Raw genomic sequence first — 14710 nt, forward strand, 5'->3', positions numbered from 1 at the left:
CATACTGAATACTACACAGGCAGCTCTTCGCATGCTAAACACAGTAACTTTCCGTTTCCGGGTGTTCTGATGTTTTTTCTCTGTCTGCGTTGTTGTCGTTGTTTTTGTGTACGCGCGCTCCACTGTTTTGGGCGTTTTTCCAGGGGGGGGGGGCGAGAGCGAGAAAACCTCAATATTCGCCACCGATTGATCAAAGCTTCCAAAACACACACGTCAACACAGATCACAGGAAAGTATTTAAACACGGCGGTTAATCCTATTGGAACCTCAATTGTTTATTGATTTGCTTTTGATCATATTCGTATACGGGAGGAACTTGCCACTGATTCAACACAATGGCGGAAGATAAGAAGACACTGCTAGATGCCTCTGGCGCTGACAACGCTGCTGAAGATGCCACCGCAACGGCTATCTTGAGAAGAAAGAAGAAAGAGAACGGTGAGTGTAATTGGGAGACCCTGGTGTTGTCTGTCAACAAGTACGCGCAGATCGACTAACAACCACGTATAGCTCTCCTCGTTGACGATGCGGTGAATGACGATAACTCTGTCATTGCCATGACATCCAACACTATGGAACGCCTCCAGCTGTTTAGAGGAGACACTGTTCTCGTCAAGGGAAAGAAGCGTAAAGACACCGTGCTTATTGTCATGGTGGACGATGACATTGACGATGGTGCTGTTAGAATCAACAGAGTTGTACGTAACAACTTGCGTGTTAGATTGGGTGATATTGTTACGGTTCATCCATGTCCAGATATCAAGTATGCGTCAAGAATCTCCGTTCTCCCAATCGCCGATACCGTTGAGGGCTTAACAGGTTCTCTCTTTGAGGTGTACTTGAAGCCATACTTTGTTGAGGCCTACAGACCAGTCAGAAAGGGAGACCACTTTGTCGTGAGAGGAGGTATGAGACAAGTTGAATTCAAAGTTGTCGAGGTTGAACCAGCTGAGTACGCCATTGTCGCACAGGACACCATCATCCACTATGAAGGTGAGCCAATCAACAGAGAGGATGAAGAGAACAACATCAATGAGGTTGGTTATGACGACATTGGTGGCTGCCGTAAGCAGATGGCACAAATTAGAGAACTCGTTGAGTTGCCACTCAGACACCCACAGTTGTTCAAGTCCATCGGTATCAAACCACCAAAGGGTATCTTGATGTACGGTCCTCCAGGTACTGGTAAGACGCTTATGGCACGTGCTGTGGCCAACGAAACTGGTGCATTCTTTTTCCTTATCAACGGTCCAGAAGTTATGTCCAAGATGGCTGGTGAGTCAGAGTCGAACTTGAGAAAGGCATTTGAAGAGGCTGAAAAGAACGCTCCAGCAATTATCTTCATTGACGAGATTGACTCCATTGCACCAAAGAGAGACAAGACAAATGGGGAGGTTGAGAGAAGAGTTGTTTCGCAGTTGTTGACCTTGATGGATGGTATGAAGGCCAGATCCAACGTTGTTGTTATCGCTGCCACCAACAGACCAAACTCCATTGACCCTGCCTTGAGAAGATTTGGAAGATTTGACCGTGAGGTTGACATTGGTATTCCAGACGCCACTGGTCGTTTGGAAGTGTTAAGAATTCACACAAAAAACATGAAGTTGGCTGGTGACGTTGACTTGGAGGCAATCGCCACCGAAACACATGGTTACGTCGGTGCCGATATTGCATCGTTGTGTTCTGAGGCTGCCATGCAACAAATTCGTGAAAAGATGGATCTTATCGATTTGGATGAGGATGAAATCGATGCTGAAGTCTTGGACTCATTGGGTGTTACCATGGAGAACTTCAGATTTGCATTGGGTAACTCCAACCCATCAGCCTTGCGTGAAACTGTTGTTGAAAGCGTCAATGTCACTTGGGATGACATTGGTGGTTTGGATAACATCAAGAATGAGTTGAAGGAGACCGTTGAGTACCCTGTGCTTCATCCAGATCAATACCAAAAGTTCGGATTGGCTCCTTCGAAGGGTGTCTTATTCTTTGGTCCACCAGGTACCGGTAAGACCTTGCTTGCAAAGGCTGTTGCCACTGAGGTTTCTGCAAACTTCATCTCAGTCAAGGGTCCAGAATTATTGAGTATGTACTTTGGTGAATCAGAGTCTAACATTCGTGATATCTTTGACAAGGCTAGAGCTGCTGCACCAACTGTTGTCTTCCTTGATGAGTTGGATTCTATTGCTAAAGCAAGAGGTAACTCCCTTGGTGATGCCGGTGGTGCCTCTGATCGTGTTGTGAACCAATTGTTGACTGAGATGGATGGTATGAATGCTAAGAAGAATGTGTTTGTTGTTGGTGCAACTAACAGACCTGATCAAATCGATCCTGCTATCTTGCGTCCAGGTCGTTTGGATCAATTGATCTATGTCCCACTTCCAGATGAACCAGCACGTCTCTCTATCTTGCAGGCACAGTTGAGAAAGACACCTTTAGAGCCAGGCTTGGACTTGGGTGCGATTGCAAAGACGACACATGGTTTCTCTGGTGCTGATTTATCATACATTGTTCAAAGAGCTGCAAAGTTCGCTATCAAGGATTCCATTGAGGCTCAAATCCGTCAAGCAAAGGAGAAAGAGGCCAAGGTAAAACAAGAAGGCGATGATGTTGATATGAAGGAGGGTGAAGAGGAAGAGGAAGAGGATGCTGTTCCATATATCACAAAGGCTCACTTTGAAGAGGCTATGAAGACTGCTAAGCGCTCTGTCAGTGATGCTGAATTGCGTCGTTATGAAGCATACGCTCAACAGATCCAGGCTTCAAGAGGACAATACACAAACTTCAAGTTTGGATCCTCAAGTGGTGACCAAACTATTCCAGAGTCTAGTGCTGGTGGTTCGGGTAACTTCGGTGCTGGCGAAGAAGAGGATGACCTATACAGCTAATCATCGATTCTGTGAAGATGTTGTTTGCCCCCCAACGCCATACATAATGGAAGCGAGGTACGCAACGATAATTCAAATACAATTATATTGGAACTCGTTCTTTACATTACTACATGTAGCTTCATAGATATTAAGATTGTCATTGTATTCACTAAGTGTGATTTGGTTTGTTCGTTTGCTGTATTCGACCTGCTGTCCAACCCGTGGAGTTCACAGTGCGCTGAAATTTTACTATCATCTCTGATTAAAGTGGGACTCATTATGCGGTCAAACCTTTAGCGTACCAGCGTTGACCAGACTGTTGAACGAAGACGCTGGTTTCTTGATCTCCCTCTGTACAACGTTCATATTCTTCGTCTTCAAAGGTTGTACCTCTTCCAGTAGTACTGGCGGTTGTCTCAAGTGGTTATGTAATGAAGAGTTTGACTGTGCAGATGAAAGGCTCGAGAGTGTTGATCTTGAGCTGCTTGCAGACATCAGACTTGGCATTGAGCTTAGTGAAGAAGAAGCAGAAACGATAGAGTCTTGTGCCCTTGGAGTGGCAGATAGCAACGCCGAAAGGCGAGTTGTTGAAGTCGTATTTGCCGGTGTGTAGTACAGCTTTTGGCGTTGTGCGAGCTGTTCCTGTGCGCGTCTCTTCAAATCCATCTTTATAGGTTCTAAGAAGTATCCTAGTGAGGCGATCAAATCGTCATTTGTGATGGTCAGGTCCCAATTGAGGTACTCCAGCAACTCACGTTCGATTGTGTTCACCTCCTCAATTTGTAGTAAGCCATCGGTATAAGCAGTCCAATGCTTATTGATTGGTGACGAATCGTTTAGACTCTTTGCCGTTAGGATCAGACATCCGAGAAAGATTCTATGGCGAGTGGTTTCAATTCCATACACATTTGAAGGGAGAATAGCCTTTAGACGTGCCAAATAGACCAAAGTGGACATCAGCGTTGGTGTTTGGACATTTGAGTGTTTGATCAAGCGACGGATGAACTCGAAAAGCGGCACTGGCTGTGACGCACTCTGGGAATACGAACATGGTGAAGACGGTGGTGATGGATACGCGGAGGTCTTCACTTTGATCAGCGAGTTCGTCACGTCAACGAGGTACTGGACCATCTCAGAGCTGACTCTCTTGCGTTGGAAATGAAGAAGCGCTTCTTTGTCGGACATATTTGGTGACTGCAGTGACTGAGAATGTACAGGACGGTCTATATGGTGTAATGTGTCTCTCTTCGACGGCTCAGCTGAGGTTGCAGAGATGAACGGGTACCAGCAAGAGACAAGGGAAACAAGAAAAAGTGGTTCGTTGAAGGTTGTTTTATATGGCTATTGGCGAACCTCTCGAGTGTTTTTTTTTTGCTCTCAGTCTCTCCTCGCTTGTTTACACTCGTGTACCTTTGAGATGCGTAGTGTGTTGACAAAAGCACCGTGATGTTCTGCAGGTCGCGTGCAAAGGTTTCCCTCAGTGTTTACGCGTTTAAGTGTCAGAAGCAAATTTGAAGGGGTGCCGTTGCGTGCGTGCGGTTCTAGACGCTACTCTGCTTTCCTCTGTGTAGACGAGCGATATCAACGGTTAAAAGTATGGGAAACTGTGTTCTAATGAGAATGGAAGGATAATGTATTGGCTTTATAAAACGCTGAGGGTCCTCTGTGTTACGATGTATCTCAAGTATTTGGGCGAGAATGCATAGATCAATTTTCGTCTGAACCAGCCTCTTTCCTAAAGGAGTAATAATCAGGTTGATCTGGATCACTCGCCTGCATTTTTTCGGTCTCTGTCTCTCGAGCATTGTATCACCATTGGGCTGGAAACTATTCTCGGGTCCAGCGAGGCTTGGTTGCTCTTGTGATAATCGGGGGTTGACTACAAGAACCAGACTCCCATCTAGAGCGGAACATCTTATTTTTATCCAAAGGTTCATCTCCACGAGATATTTTAGAGGTGCTTTTTGCAGTGCGCTGTGTGCCATTTTAGCGTGCGCGCGTCCAGAGATGAAGTGAAAACGAAAAAACGAAAACAAAAAGAAATGCTCACCTAGCGCGTTTCTCGGCGTGCAACAAACCCCTTCGCATGGGGATTAATATGGGGCGGGCGGTGCATCTTACGCAGCATAAACGCTTCCAAGGGCCAACGCGGGCTGGTGGTTTATACAACGTGTTACCGCAAGAGATGAGCTCGGATCATACAGTGCATGACACTCTCCAGACGGTGGGCTTGCCTGGCCTGGGAAGGTGCGTTGTACAGAACTCTTACACCTTACGGTCATTGTTGTGTTTCGTGCCATATATGCCTCAAGTTTCGCTGTGTTGTAGTAACGCACATCCTTCCAGTGGGCAAAATTCCACGACAGGCCCACCGGCTGTTTGTTGTGAAAGGTTCAACTCGATCGGGGCGCAAGTGTCGGCGCTGGTGGTAGTTTTGGAAGGCAAGTGGAGCGATGTCAATTGATCTGGAATGATATGGAATGATCTGGTGCGTGTGATTGATGCTCCAGAGGCCATGGCAGTTAGTACAAGCGTAAAGCACCACGGTCCCTTTTGAAACAAAGCGGGCGGTCGCAACTGTGGTGTCACGTGACTTCCTCTTTTCGGACTATTTCCCGATTCGTTGTGTTTTGGCGCTCGTTGATAAACTTTTGGCGTCAAAAAGTGTCAAACACAGTTTCTGCTTCTGTTTTTTATCTTTACATTGCGTTTTTCCGCAACGGAGACGCAAACAGAACTTATCTCATCATCAGATACCTGAATTATTTGTGTGTGTTTTGTGGCTTCCTCCCCCTTTTGATCTCTTCTGTTTTGCTCCGTGACGGTTTCAACTAAGCAGCCTGGCACTCTGAGACAACAAAGCACTACAACGTATCACACAGGATGCTTCCAGCTACTGCGCTCTTACTACTGGTCTTATTCGTGGGTTCCCAGTGGGTCATCACCCCGGTGTTCAAACGGTTGTTGCCATCTATAGGAATAACCACTGTGGATTCGTCGATAACGTCTCAGAACAGCACGTTGGTGATAACAGTGGAGAACTTCAACCTGGCATCTGATCTCAAGTTGTACCATATCCATCCGTACAGAGAGATCTCAAGACATAGCTTTGAGAAATGGGTAGAGGAGCAGGTTGAGATTTCGTTCGACAAGATCTTGAAGAACATTGGCGATCACAACTGGAGCGAAGACTTGATCTTGGATAACGTGTCTGAAGGTGCGATCATTGCGAGTCCATCTAGACACCAGCCTGATTATTTCTACCAGTGGATCAGAGATGGCGCAATAACCATCAACTCCGTTACAAACTTCCTATCGGATGTTGATTCATTCAAGAACAAATCGCTACAGTTGACCATTGAGAATTATCTACGCAACAGTCACAGACTACAGCGAACTGATAATCCGAGTGGTAAATATGACGGCCAACTAAAGAACTTGGGTGAGCCCAAGTTCGAGGTTGATTCGACTCCATTTTGGGGTAATTGGGGCAGACCTCAAAACGATGGCCCTTCTCTAAGGGTCATTGCAGTGAGCAATTTTATAAGAAGCTTGGAAAGGTTCAATGGCGCATTGATTCAGACTCATGAGTTCTCAGACGTTGAAGACCTATATCATAGCATCGTAAAGCTCGATTTGCAGTATATCTGTCTCTATTGGAAAGATAAAAATTTTGATCTCTGGGAAGAAGTTGACTCCTATCATTTCTTTACATCAATTACGCAGTTGAAGGCTTTGAAGATTGGCATTGAGCTCTATGAAAAGTTCGAAGACGAAGATATAGAATTTGGTTACAGTTTGAGATCAACTTCTGACATGTTGAACGACTTCATCTTTAACGAGTCAGGGTTTGTTAACGATGGTGTGAACCACATATTGGAGACTCCATCCATTGTCTATAAGAGAAGCGGACTCGATGCAGCTACATTGCTTGGCTCTTTACTCACTCACGACGATGACGATGATGGTTGTGACAATGGTTACAACGTAGATCAAGATCCTGTACCGTTTGACGTTACTGATAGATTGGTGTTAAACACACTCAGTGAAATGGTTAAAGCAATGAAATTCCTATACCCTATAAACAAGGACAGGCTGGATTTGAATCTTGGTGTTGCTCTTGGTCGATACCCAGAGGATGTCTACGATGGGCTTGGAGTCAGTGAGGGAAACCCATGGTTCTTATGTACTTTGGCTGCAAGTGAATTGATGTTCAAGTTGATCCATCGACTCTCTAACGCGAGACAGGATCTAATCATCGATAGAGGGAACCATCGGTTCTATTTCAACCACATTGTTGAGATTGATGAGGTGTTCCCGTACATGACTGGTGCTCAAAAGAACTACTTGGATTTACAAGTCATAATCCCTTATAACTCTTTGGCTTTCAACCAAACCATTTGGAACATTTTCAAATACGGGGATTCGTTCTTGGATGTTGTCAGGGAGCATGTAAGTGATGAGGGATCCATGAGCGAACAGTTCAACAGGTATACTGGGTATATGCAAGGGGCTGAAGATTTAACCTGGAGTTATGGTTCATTTTGGAGCACGTATAGATGGCGTAAGAGAGCTTTGGCGATCATTGGTGACAGGCTCACCAAGAAGGTTGTGTAATTGATCCTTTCATGAGGGCTGGTTTTAATCTTTCACTTACAACAATTATTTAGAACAAATGACAATGTTACAACTCGCTTTTTTTTCTCTATCTATGTTGGTTCTTTACATGTATATACAAGACGTCACGGTTGGGATCTCACCTCTGAGATTGCCCCCATGTGTGGAATTCATCCAACCAGTCCTTCCAGCCACAGTAATCTGTCAGTACTTGTACGCTTCTGGTTTGAACAATGGACTCGATGTCCCGTTCGTTTTGAATCCACGAGCGCAAGCTATCGATCTGCTCAGTCTTTGCCTGGCTCTCATGGTCCAAGTCCTTCTGAGCGTATGGATCAAGCCTCAAATCTTTATTCTCAATGACGTGCTTCTCAACAGAGGGATCCGTCTGGCTCGACTTGAGCTCCAGCTCCAATTTGGAAGCTTCGCCCTCACAGTACTCAATCGCCGCCAGCCTGGCTTTCCACGCTGGAAACACAACGCCATCGAGGAACGAAGAGCACGAGATGTCGCCTCTCGTGCTACTCTTAACAGAGCGTGACGTCAAAGAGTTCAACCGCTGTTTCAGCACGTCGTCAACAGAGTGTCTCGAGAGCTGGAGAAAAGAACGCAGTCCCCTTGCGCTGAGACACGATCTCCTGTCCAGCTGAGGGCGCTCCGGCACTGGAGGGAACTCATCCGCGTTGTCAGCTGTCCATAAGCTCATCCTTCAAACGGTCTACAGCACTGCTCCTGGTCTCTGTTGATCCTACAACCTCTCCCAGCAATGTGCCACCTGGACCTTGGCTGAAGGGCTTTGGAACCTTCTGGAAGAAATTTCGACACTACGCACAAAGCGCAATCTCCAGCTGTGTCTGTGTGTGTCTCTATCACCAAACGAGGGCACACGCAAAGGCAAAGCCGTACAAGACGAGACCATAGAGCAATTGAAGCGTGAACCGCACAGTCCTGCTCAGTTTGTCCATCATTCGCAAGTGACGGTAACGGAGAATGGAGTCATTGCACAGAATATTCAACGACGACGCCCAGCTGGCTGCCTATGTCCACGCTGTTGCGCTTCACCTCACCAAGATCAACGAGTATGCCTCTCATAGGAAGTCGCCAGAGCTCATCGAGTACAACGTTGGCGGGGTCATCAGCATCGTGGACCGTCTCAGAGCGCTTGCCGCTGCTCGTGGCGAGTTCCATGATGACGAAGGGGAGCTTGCTGTGCTGCTCCGTGATGCCTGGTTCATAAGAGAGGATGGCCGTCCTCGTGGCGGTGGCGGCGGTGATGTGTTTACGAAGGAGTTCTACAACAGCGATTTCGACCCTTCCGCCACGTTGGGCATCGCCATCGCCCAGTTGCTCGTGTCGCTCAAGCAAGATGTTGATGGCGCTACAGGCCAGATGTTTGAAACGTGTGCGTCTCTGTTGAGACGGTACAGCGGGTATTTGCAGACAGGTCGTGAGCACTCTGCGATTATGGAGGATGAAAACGGTGATGAGCACTTGTCGCTTGCAAGGTTTTTCAGAAGCCTGTACCTGTTGAGGGAGGAGCGGTTGAAGGACAACGTTGTTCGCAGCCAGGACCTCCGTAATGAGGGCAATGCTGTGTTCAAGCAGGGGAAGTTTGGTGCAGCGATAGCCAAATATACAGAGGCCATCTTGCTTGATCCAACAAACTATGTGCTCTATTCCAACAGGGCTGCCTGTTACAACTATCTCAATGCTGCAGATAGTGCAATCACTGACCTGCTCAAATCTATTGAGCTTAATGAAAGCTTCCAGCCTTCGTGGGCAAGGTTGGGTTATTGTTATCTTGCCCAGGGCAATGCTTCAAAGAGTGTTGAGGCATACGTCAAGGCCATTGAATTGGCAAATCAACAGGAATTATTGCCACAGTTTATTCGGAAGCTTGTTGAGTCTTTGAACTACGCGGAACAAAGGGCAAAGTCCCAAGGAGTGCCGTCCTCGGAGTTGGAGAACTTGACTCAGCGTATCCGTGACATTAGAATTCGATACCCTGAACAGTCAAGATCTCCACGAACTGGAACTTCACCAGTGCCTCAGCAACAGCAGCAACCTCAACAACAAGGAACCTATGGATCTAATGGTAATCAAACCGTTTTCGGTAGATTCCCAGGCGGCGTGTTCGCTGCGGATGGTGGTGATGGTAACGGTGCTGAAACACTTGGTGGCGACCCACAACAGGTCAATTACCCTGTGTTCACTGATGCCACCCAAAACGGTGCTATTCAACAGGCTATTAGCTTCATGATGAACGCCTTTGATCAGAATAATGCTACACAGAATACACAACGAGGTGATGGTCAAACCCAGCAAAGCACAGCGACTCAAACAAACACACAGCAACAGCAAGTCAATAATCAACCAGGTAATATTGGAGCTCAAAGCACAGAACAAACACAGAATAACGATGCTGATGAAATGGCAGATGATCCAGAAATATCTCTACCAGATGATTCTCACGAACAACAAGCACAACAACAGCAGCAGCAACAAGGAGGTCAATCACAGGGCGCAAATAGAATCCAACAACAGCATATACCGCAAAATATCCAGAATGTGCTGTTGGGGGCTCTACCAAACGCTTTGAGAAATACAGTAGCACCAATCATAGCACAAACGCTCAGCAATGCACTTGGTGGTGGGCAGAATGGCCAAGGTGCAACGTACACAACGGTAAGCATCTCACCTGATCAGATGAATGCAAACCAGAGGGGCCTGAGTCAAAGTACCAATTCTGCAAATGCAACTTCCACTACCAACGGTGCAGGTACTAATGCAAGTGTGAATAACAACGCCAACTTGTCGCCGGTAACAACACCAGGATCAGAACCATCGACAAGCAGGATCGCTACAGAAACACCTAGTGGCAATACAAGTGATGCAAATGCACCAAGTGCTAATTTCATTAATCGTGGATCCTCTACAGAGTCCGGATCAAACACAACACCTTCGGCTTCCGCTTCTGACTCAGCTCCAACCCAAGATGGTGATCATGATATGGATCACGATATTGATCTCGATTAGTACAGGTTATAGCCCACAATACATGAATTGTCTTTTTTTGGTTTGGAGGTATACTGAAACTCTAAGGTAGCATGGCCTATGTTCAAAATGCTCTTATTCTCGAAGAGATCTCCTAAATCACTCTTGATCCAACACCTCTGTTCGTAACTACTGCGTGCAGACGAGTTGTGCATAGAGAAAGACCGCACGATGATGAAACCTCGTGGTACTTGTCTATATCGACATACGCACAAGCCAACTACATGCCTATGTAGTTGTAGGTAAAAGTCCTGTATATGTGGTCACAACTCATAAAAGTCGCACCGTTGCCATATCGAAGGTACATGTACGGCTCATCTGTTAGATGATTTGATACACAGCAGCAATTCTTTCAAGGAGGAGAACGATGAATGTAGTCTGCATGTCTGCAGTTTACATTTGTATGTCTCACATCTAACGTATACGTAGCAATGCACGAGTTGATCCACTAGAGACCACATGTCGATCACCATATGCAGCCTCCATAACTTGAAACTGGATTGATGAGAAAGTCTTGGTCCGAAATCTGATCAAGTTCAAGACAGTCATACTTCCAACGTTGCGTACATATGTGTACGCCTGAGCTGGAAGCACTTCATTCTTACGAGGTTTAGAGCCGGTTGTGCATTAAGCCTTGGGGCTTTGTTGGTCGGCTTCACTACCCTAGGTCTAATATGCCTTGATCGTCAGTGCTTTGGTCTAGGACAAAAAGTTTGAGACATACTGCCAGATGGGTCTTGCACTAACATCTGTACACATTCATACAAGTTGCTTCAAGAGCACTGGATCAAAAGCAAGCAGGTGTTATTATTCGAACGTATGTAGCTCAAATTCCAAACTTGGAGCGAACCAGCCCTTTCACAAGGTCTTTCTTTGCATCGTTGATGGTCTCGTTCATACTTTGATTGGCTTTCGTTGCGTAATCATTGATCGACTCCTCCACCGTGTTGTACCCGTTTTGGACTGTTCTGAAAACAGAGCGAGTCGGATCATACCCACCGTTGGTTCTCCCACGTACAGGCTTCGTGTAAGCGAAGTCATCTTCACTGCTATTTCCACTCTTACCAGAAACAGCCTCCAATGTGACCTGTCCATTGGCAATTTCAGACTCCTTAGTCTTTGGACGAGATCTGTATTCACCACCAATCAATCTGTCCAACTCGTCGTACGTCATTGGTTTAACACCCTTCATCCATTGAGCAGTACCAATCTGTGGTCTGTAAGGAATACGCTTTTGAGTCACTAGTTGATCCTTTGGCTGCTGTGCGAACGATTGTCCGGTTCCACATATGTTAACGAGGCATGCCTGTGACCCGGATATACGAACAAGGACATCACCAGAAGGTAAAACAGAAGAATAACGCCCAAATCTGGCATCCACGTTGAAAGGTAACTCCAAGGATTTGATTTCCCTGAGCTCAGGCAGAGATAGTACCTTGATGACTCCATTAGCGAGCAGTGTAGGAACACATGAAGCATACGGCTTTGCTGTAGACCCTTTAATTGCGACGATGGACAACGAGGCTGCCATTACAGGGTGATTGAATAACTTCTGTGATAATTTTGCCTTTCCTGGAATGAAAATTCTCAAATCCTGAGTTGAGACAAGAAGAACTTCACCGGCAATGAGAAGTCCATCAGCTAGTTGATGAAATACATCAAAAGTTGCAATTGCAGGAGTTCCAGTCTGTTGCTTGAAAGGAACAATATCCAATATTTCACCTTGGTTAGTACGAACAACATCCACCAGTTGAGCTGAAAATCTTCCTGAGGATTCAGGAAGAATCTTGAAAGTTAAACATTCTCCAGCATCGGTACCACCAAACAAAAGAATACTAGAATATCCATCATCACCGTACGTCATTATAGAAAACTCCAATGATGTGATTCTACCACTTTCAGCTGTATGTTTACGTGTGATATTGTCCTCATAAATGACAGCTGGTCCTCTTCGGTCGACAATAATCAAGTCACCACATTCATACGCAATGGCAACAAAGCCTATACCACTGTTCTTCAAGGCACTAATACGTCCTCGTTGACCATGAATGGCACAAATTGGTAAGAACCCATCTTTGAAGTTTGGTGTGCGGTCTCTCAAGTCAACCATGAGCTTACGCTCTCTCCCGATGGATAATGCGTCCATATTCACTTCGAGAGTTCTCATATTAGGATCAAACCTTTTGTTGACTCCAAACTTATACAAAACGACATCACCACCTTCAGTCGCAACAGCCAGTTCAGCATTATCACCAGCAAAAGAGATTTTCTCAACAGCAACTCCGGAAATGGTATTCAATGTTTGCGAGACATTCGCCTCAAGGACAGTAGATTCAGGCAACTCACTGTAAGATGAATCAAAGAGACGAACAGATCCGTTGACGTGGCCAGTACCCAAAGCAGAACGCATGGCGTTCACTTTCAAGTTGGTCTTTTTAGGAATGCCACCTTGCAATAAGTTTTCGTGCTTACTCGGTCTTGCAACCATGCCTAACCACTGCTGTTTTGGGACGGCAAAGGTATCAGATATCGTTGTACGAGGATGGATCCATAACAAACTCTGTGGGAGAAGAGTGGATTTGTAATTAAGCGTACCTGAAGGCAATCTCAGATTCTCCACTTCTCCGGTGTCTAAGAGCGCTAGGAGAAACCTTGGATCATGTCCGCCATCAAAGAATGGCGATCTTGTTGCAAAAGGTAAGAAGTCAATCAATGAAGACGTGTTTTGAATTGGCAAGAATCTCAACTGTTTTGGTTCTGCGTAGTATTTACCCATCTTTTCATACGATGTTAACGAGTACTTTGGTGCAACGCCAAAGTGCAACACGCTGAGATTATGGATCCCTTGTCCTTCTGGAGTATCACCTCCTGCAATGATCAAGGAAGTATCATCTGGATCAGCATGACAAATCCATTTCACCTTTAAGAACCTCTCATTTGTCGGTCCCTGTTGTGCTGACCCACCGCCCTTCTGTGTGAGATTAACGTAGGTATCAAACAGTGATCTTGCCTGCAACAACTCGCCAGTCAATGCGTCCCAAAAGACAAGCGAACCGTCCTCATGTGCAGTGAGCACGTTCAACGAATTCGGGTGATACGTGGCCTGCAACAGCTTTGGGTATCTTATCGCAGAACCCATTTGCCCGTCGCCTCCTGGCGCGTAAGGTGGAATCTCATAAACCATTGATGTCTTGATCTCGTCAGATGCCAGCGAATACACAAGAGCACACTTGTCGTATGCCACCAGCAGCGTGCCAATATCCCTCGGGTTGAACTGGATCGAAACCACCTGTGATAATTTCTCCTTTGGCAGTACTCTCTTTTGCAAATTGTCCAGTTTAAACCGTGTCAGGTTCCCCCTGTCGATGTCATAGGCAACAATAGACCCGTTCTGCAAACCAAGCACCAACCAGTCCAGCGACGGATCAGTTTCAAAGGCAGTAACAACTCCCGGCGGCGAGAACGCTGACAGCTGTTGGTTTGAGTATATGGAGAACACATAGATCGTACTCTTCGCATCCAAACAGACAAGGTACACACCTTTCACGAACCTCATGTGTTTGATGGCGGTCCGCGCGGTCAGGATAACTTCAACCTGCTGCTGTCCAAAGACGTGGATAGTCCCAGCATCTGTTGAGATCGCAAGCAGACTCTGCACCGGGTCGTATGCCATCGCAACGGCCTTGCCGCTTATACCAAACCTACCAACCTGGACGAGGTCGTTAGTCCTTCCCGCTACATCATCAACAAAGGCTCCAGACACAACACACTTACATCATCAAGCGCAAAGGACTTGCCTGTGAGGCCCTGTGATAGATCAGCAGTGCCCACCGACTTTATCGCGTTGGCAACGGTGCTCTTGATACGCTTACTCTTGAACATTGCAACCGCTCTGGCTCGTGGGCTCCAACAATGCTTGTGGGCTCCAGTGATGCTCGTTTATTCCTTCGTATTGTTTTGCTTTTGTTCCTTTAAACGGTCCGCGGCACAGCTCAACGATTTCCCCGTGTGGGTTTTAATAGAGCGTTGCCCTGGCAATAAATTGTCCCGGTAACAAATTGTCCCGGTAACACATTGCCCCGGTAACGCATTGCCTCGGCAACGCATAATCACCGTCCTCCCCGGTTGCGTCATAGGCAGCGCCATCTACATACAAAGCTCACAGCGTATAT

The 14710-nt window shown here is 46.3% G+C and overlaps 7 protein-coding genes across 7 annotated transcripts; 3 read left to right on the forward strand and 4 right to left on the reverse strand.

Annotated features, from left to right (window-relative positions):
- Nucleotides 1-335: 335 nt before the first annotated feature.
- On the forward strand, nt 336-3030 carry CDC48 (AAA family ATPase CDC48; the record flags this gene model as incomplete). The annotated part of the gene is made up of 2 exons (XM_020217053.1): nt 336-438; nt 511-3030. The coding sequence occupies 2 exons, from the start codon at nt 336-338 to the stop codon at nt 2883-2885; spliced, it is 2478 nt and encodes an 825-aa protein (XP_020072347.1). The 3' UTR covers nt 2886-3030.
- CYBJADRAFT_166062 (cyclin PCL2) lies at nt 3019-4483 on the reverse strand. Its single transcript, XM_020214341.1, has one exon. It carries the CDS (start codon nt 4050-4052, stop codon nt 3153-3155), a length of 900 nt encoding a protein of 299 aa, XP_020072348.1. The 5' UTR covers nt 4053-4483; the 3' UTR covers nt 3019-3152.
- A 1267-nt stretch (nt 4484-5750) lies between these two features.
- On the forward strand, nt 5751-7484 carry SGA1 (glucan 1,4-alpha-glucosidase; the record flags this gene model as incomplete). The annotated part of the gene is made up of 2 exons (XM_020216796.1): nt 5751-5891; nt 5934-7484. 2 exons carry the CDS (start codon nt 5751-5753, stop codon nt 7482-7484), a joined length of 1692 nt encoding a protein of 563 aa, XP_020072349.1.
- A 166-nt stretch (nt 7485-7650) lies between these two features.
- MIX23 (Mix23p) lies at nt 7651-8124 on the reverse strand (the record flags this gene model as incomplete). Its single annotated transcript, XM_020212132.1, has 1 exon — nt 7651-8124. A coding segment is annotated over one exon (474 nt), but the record flags the coding sequence as incomplete, so codon positions are not given.
- A 917-nt stretch (nt 8125-9041) lies between these two features.
- CYBJADRAFT_117142 (TPR-like protein) lies at nt 9042-9290 on the forward strand (the record flags this gene model as incomplete). The annotated part of the gene is made up of 1 exon (XM_020212222.1): nt 9042-9290. A coding segment is annotated over one exon (249 nt), but the record flags the coding sequence as incomplete, so codon positions are not given.
- A 2074-nt stretch (nt 9291-11364) lies between these two features.
- CYBJADRAFT_123474 (uncharacterized protein) lies at nt 11365-14420 on the reverse strand (the record flags this gene model as incomplete). Its single annotated transcript, XM_020212485.1, has 2 exons — nt 11365-14247; nt 14313-14420. 2 exons carry the CDS (start codon nt 14418-14420, stop codon nt 11365-11367), a joined length of 2991 nt encoding a protein of 996 aa, XP_020072352.1.
- Nucleotides 14161-14684, reverse strand: CYBJADRAFT_188451 (uncharacterized protein; the record flags this gene model as incomplete). The annotated part of the gene is made up of 2 exons (XM_020217302.1): nt 14161-14247; nt 14313-14684. One exon carries the CDS (start codon nt 14682-14684, stop codon nt 14478-14480), a length of 207 nt encoding a protein of 68 aa, XP_020072353.1. The 3' UTR covers nt 14161-14247; nt 14313-14477.
- Nucleotides 14685-14710: the final 26 nt, after the last annotated feature.

This window comes from Cyberlindnera jadinii (genome assembly GCF_001661405.1).
Source record: "Cyberlindnera jadinii NRRL Y-1542 unplaced genomic scaffold CYBJAscaffold_2, whole genome shotgun sequence".
Classification (NCBI taxonomy): Eukaryota; Fungi; Ascomycota; class Saccharomycetes; order Phaffomycetales; family Wickerhamomycetaceae; genus Williopsis; species Williopsis jadinii.

Coding starts and splice junctions, on each gene's coding strand:
- CYBJADRAFT_166062 (XM_020214341.1), bottom strand. CDS start 4,052: ATGTCCGACAAAGAAGCGCTTCTTCATTTCCAACGCAAGAGAGTCAGC.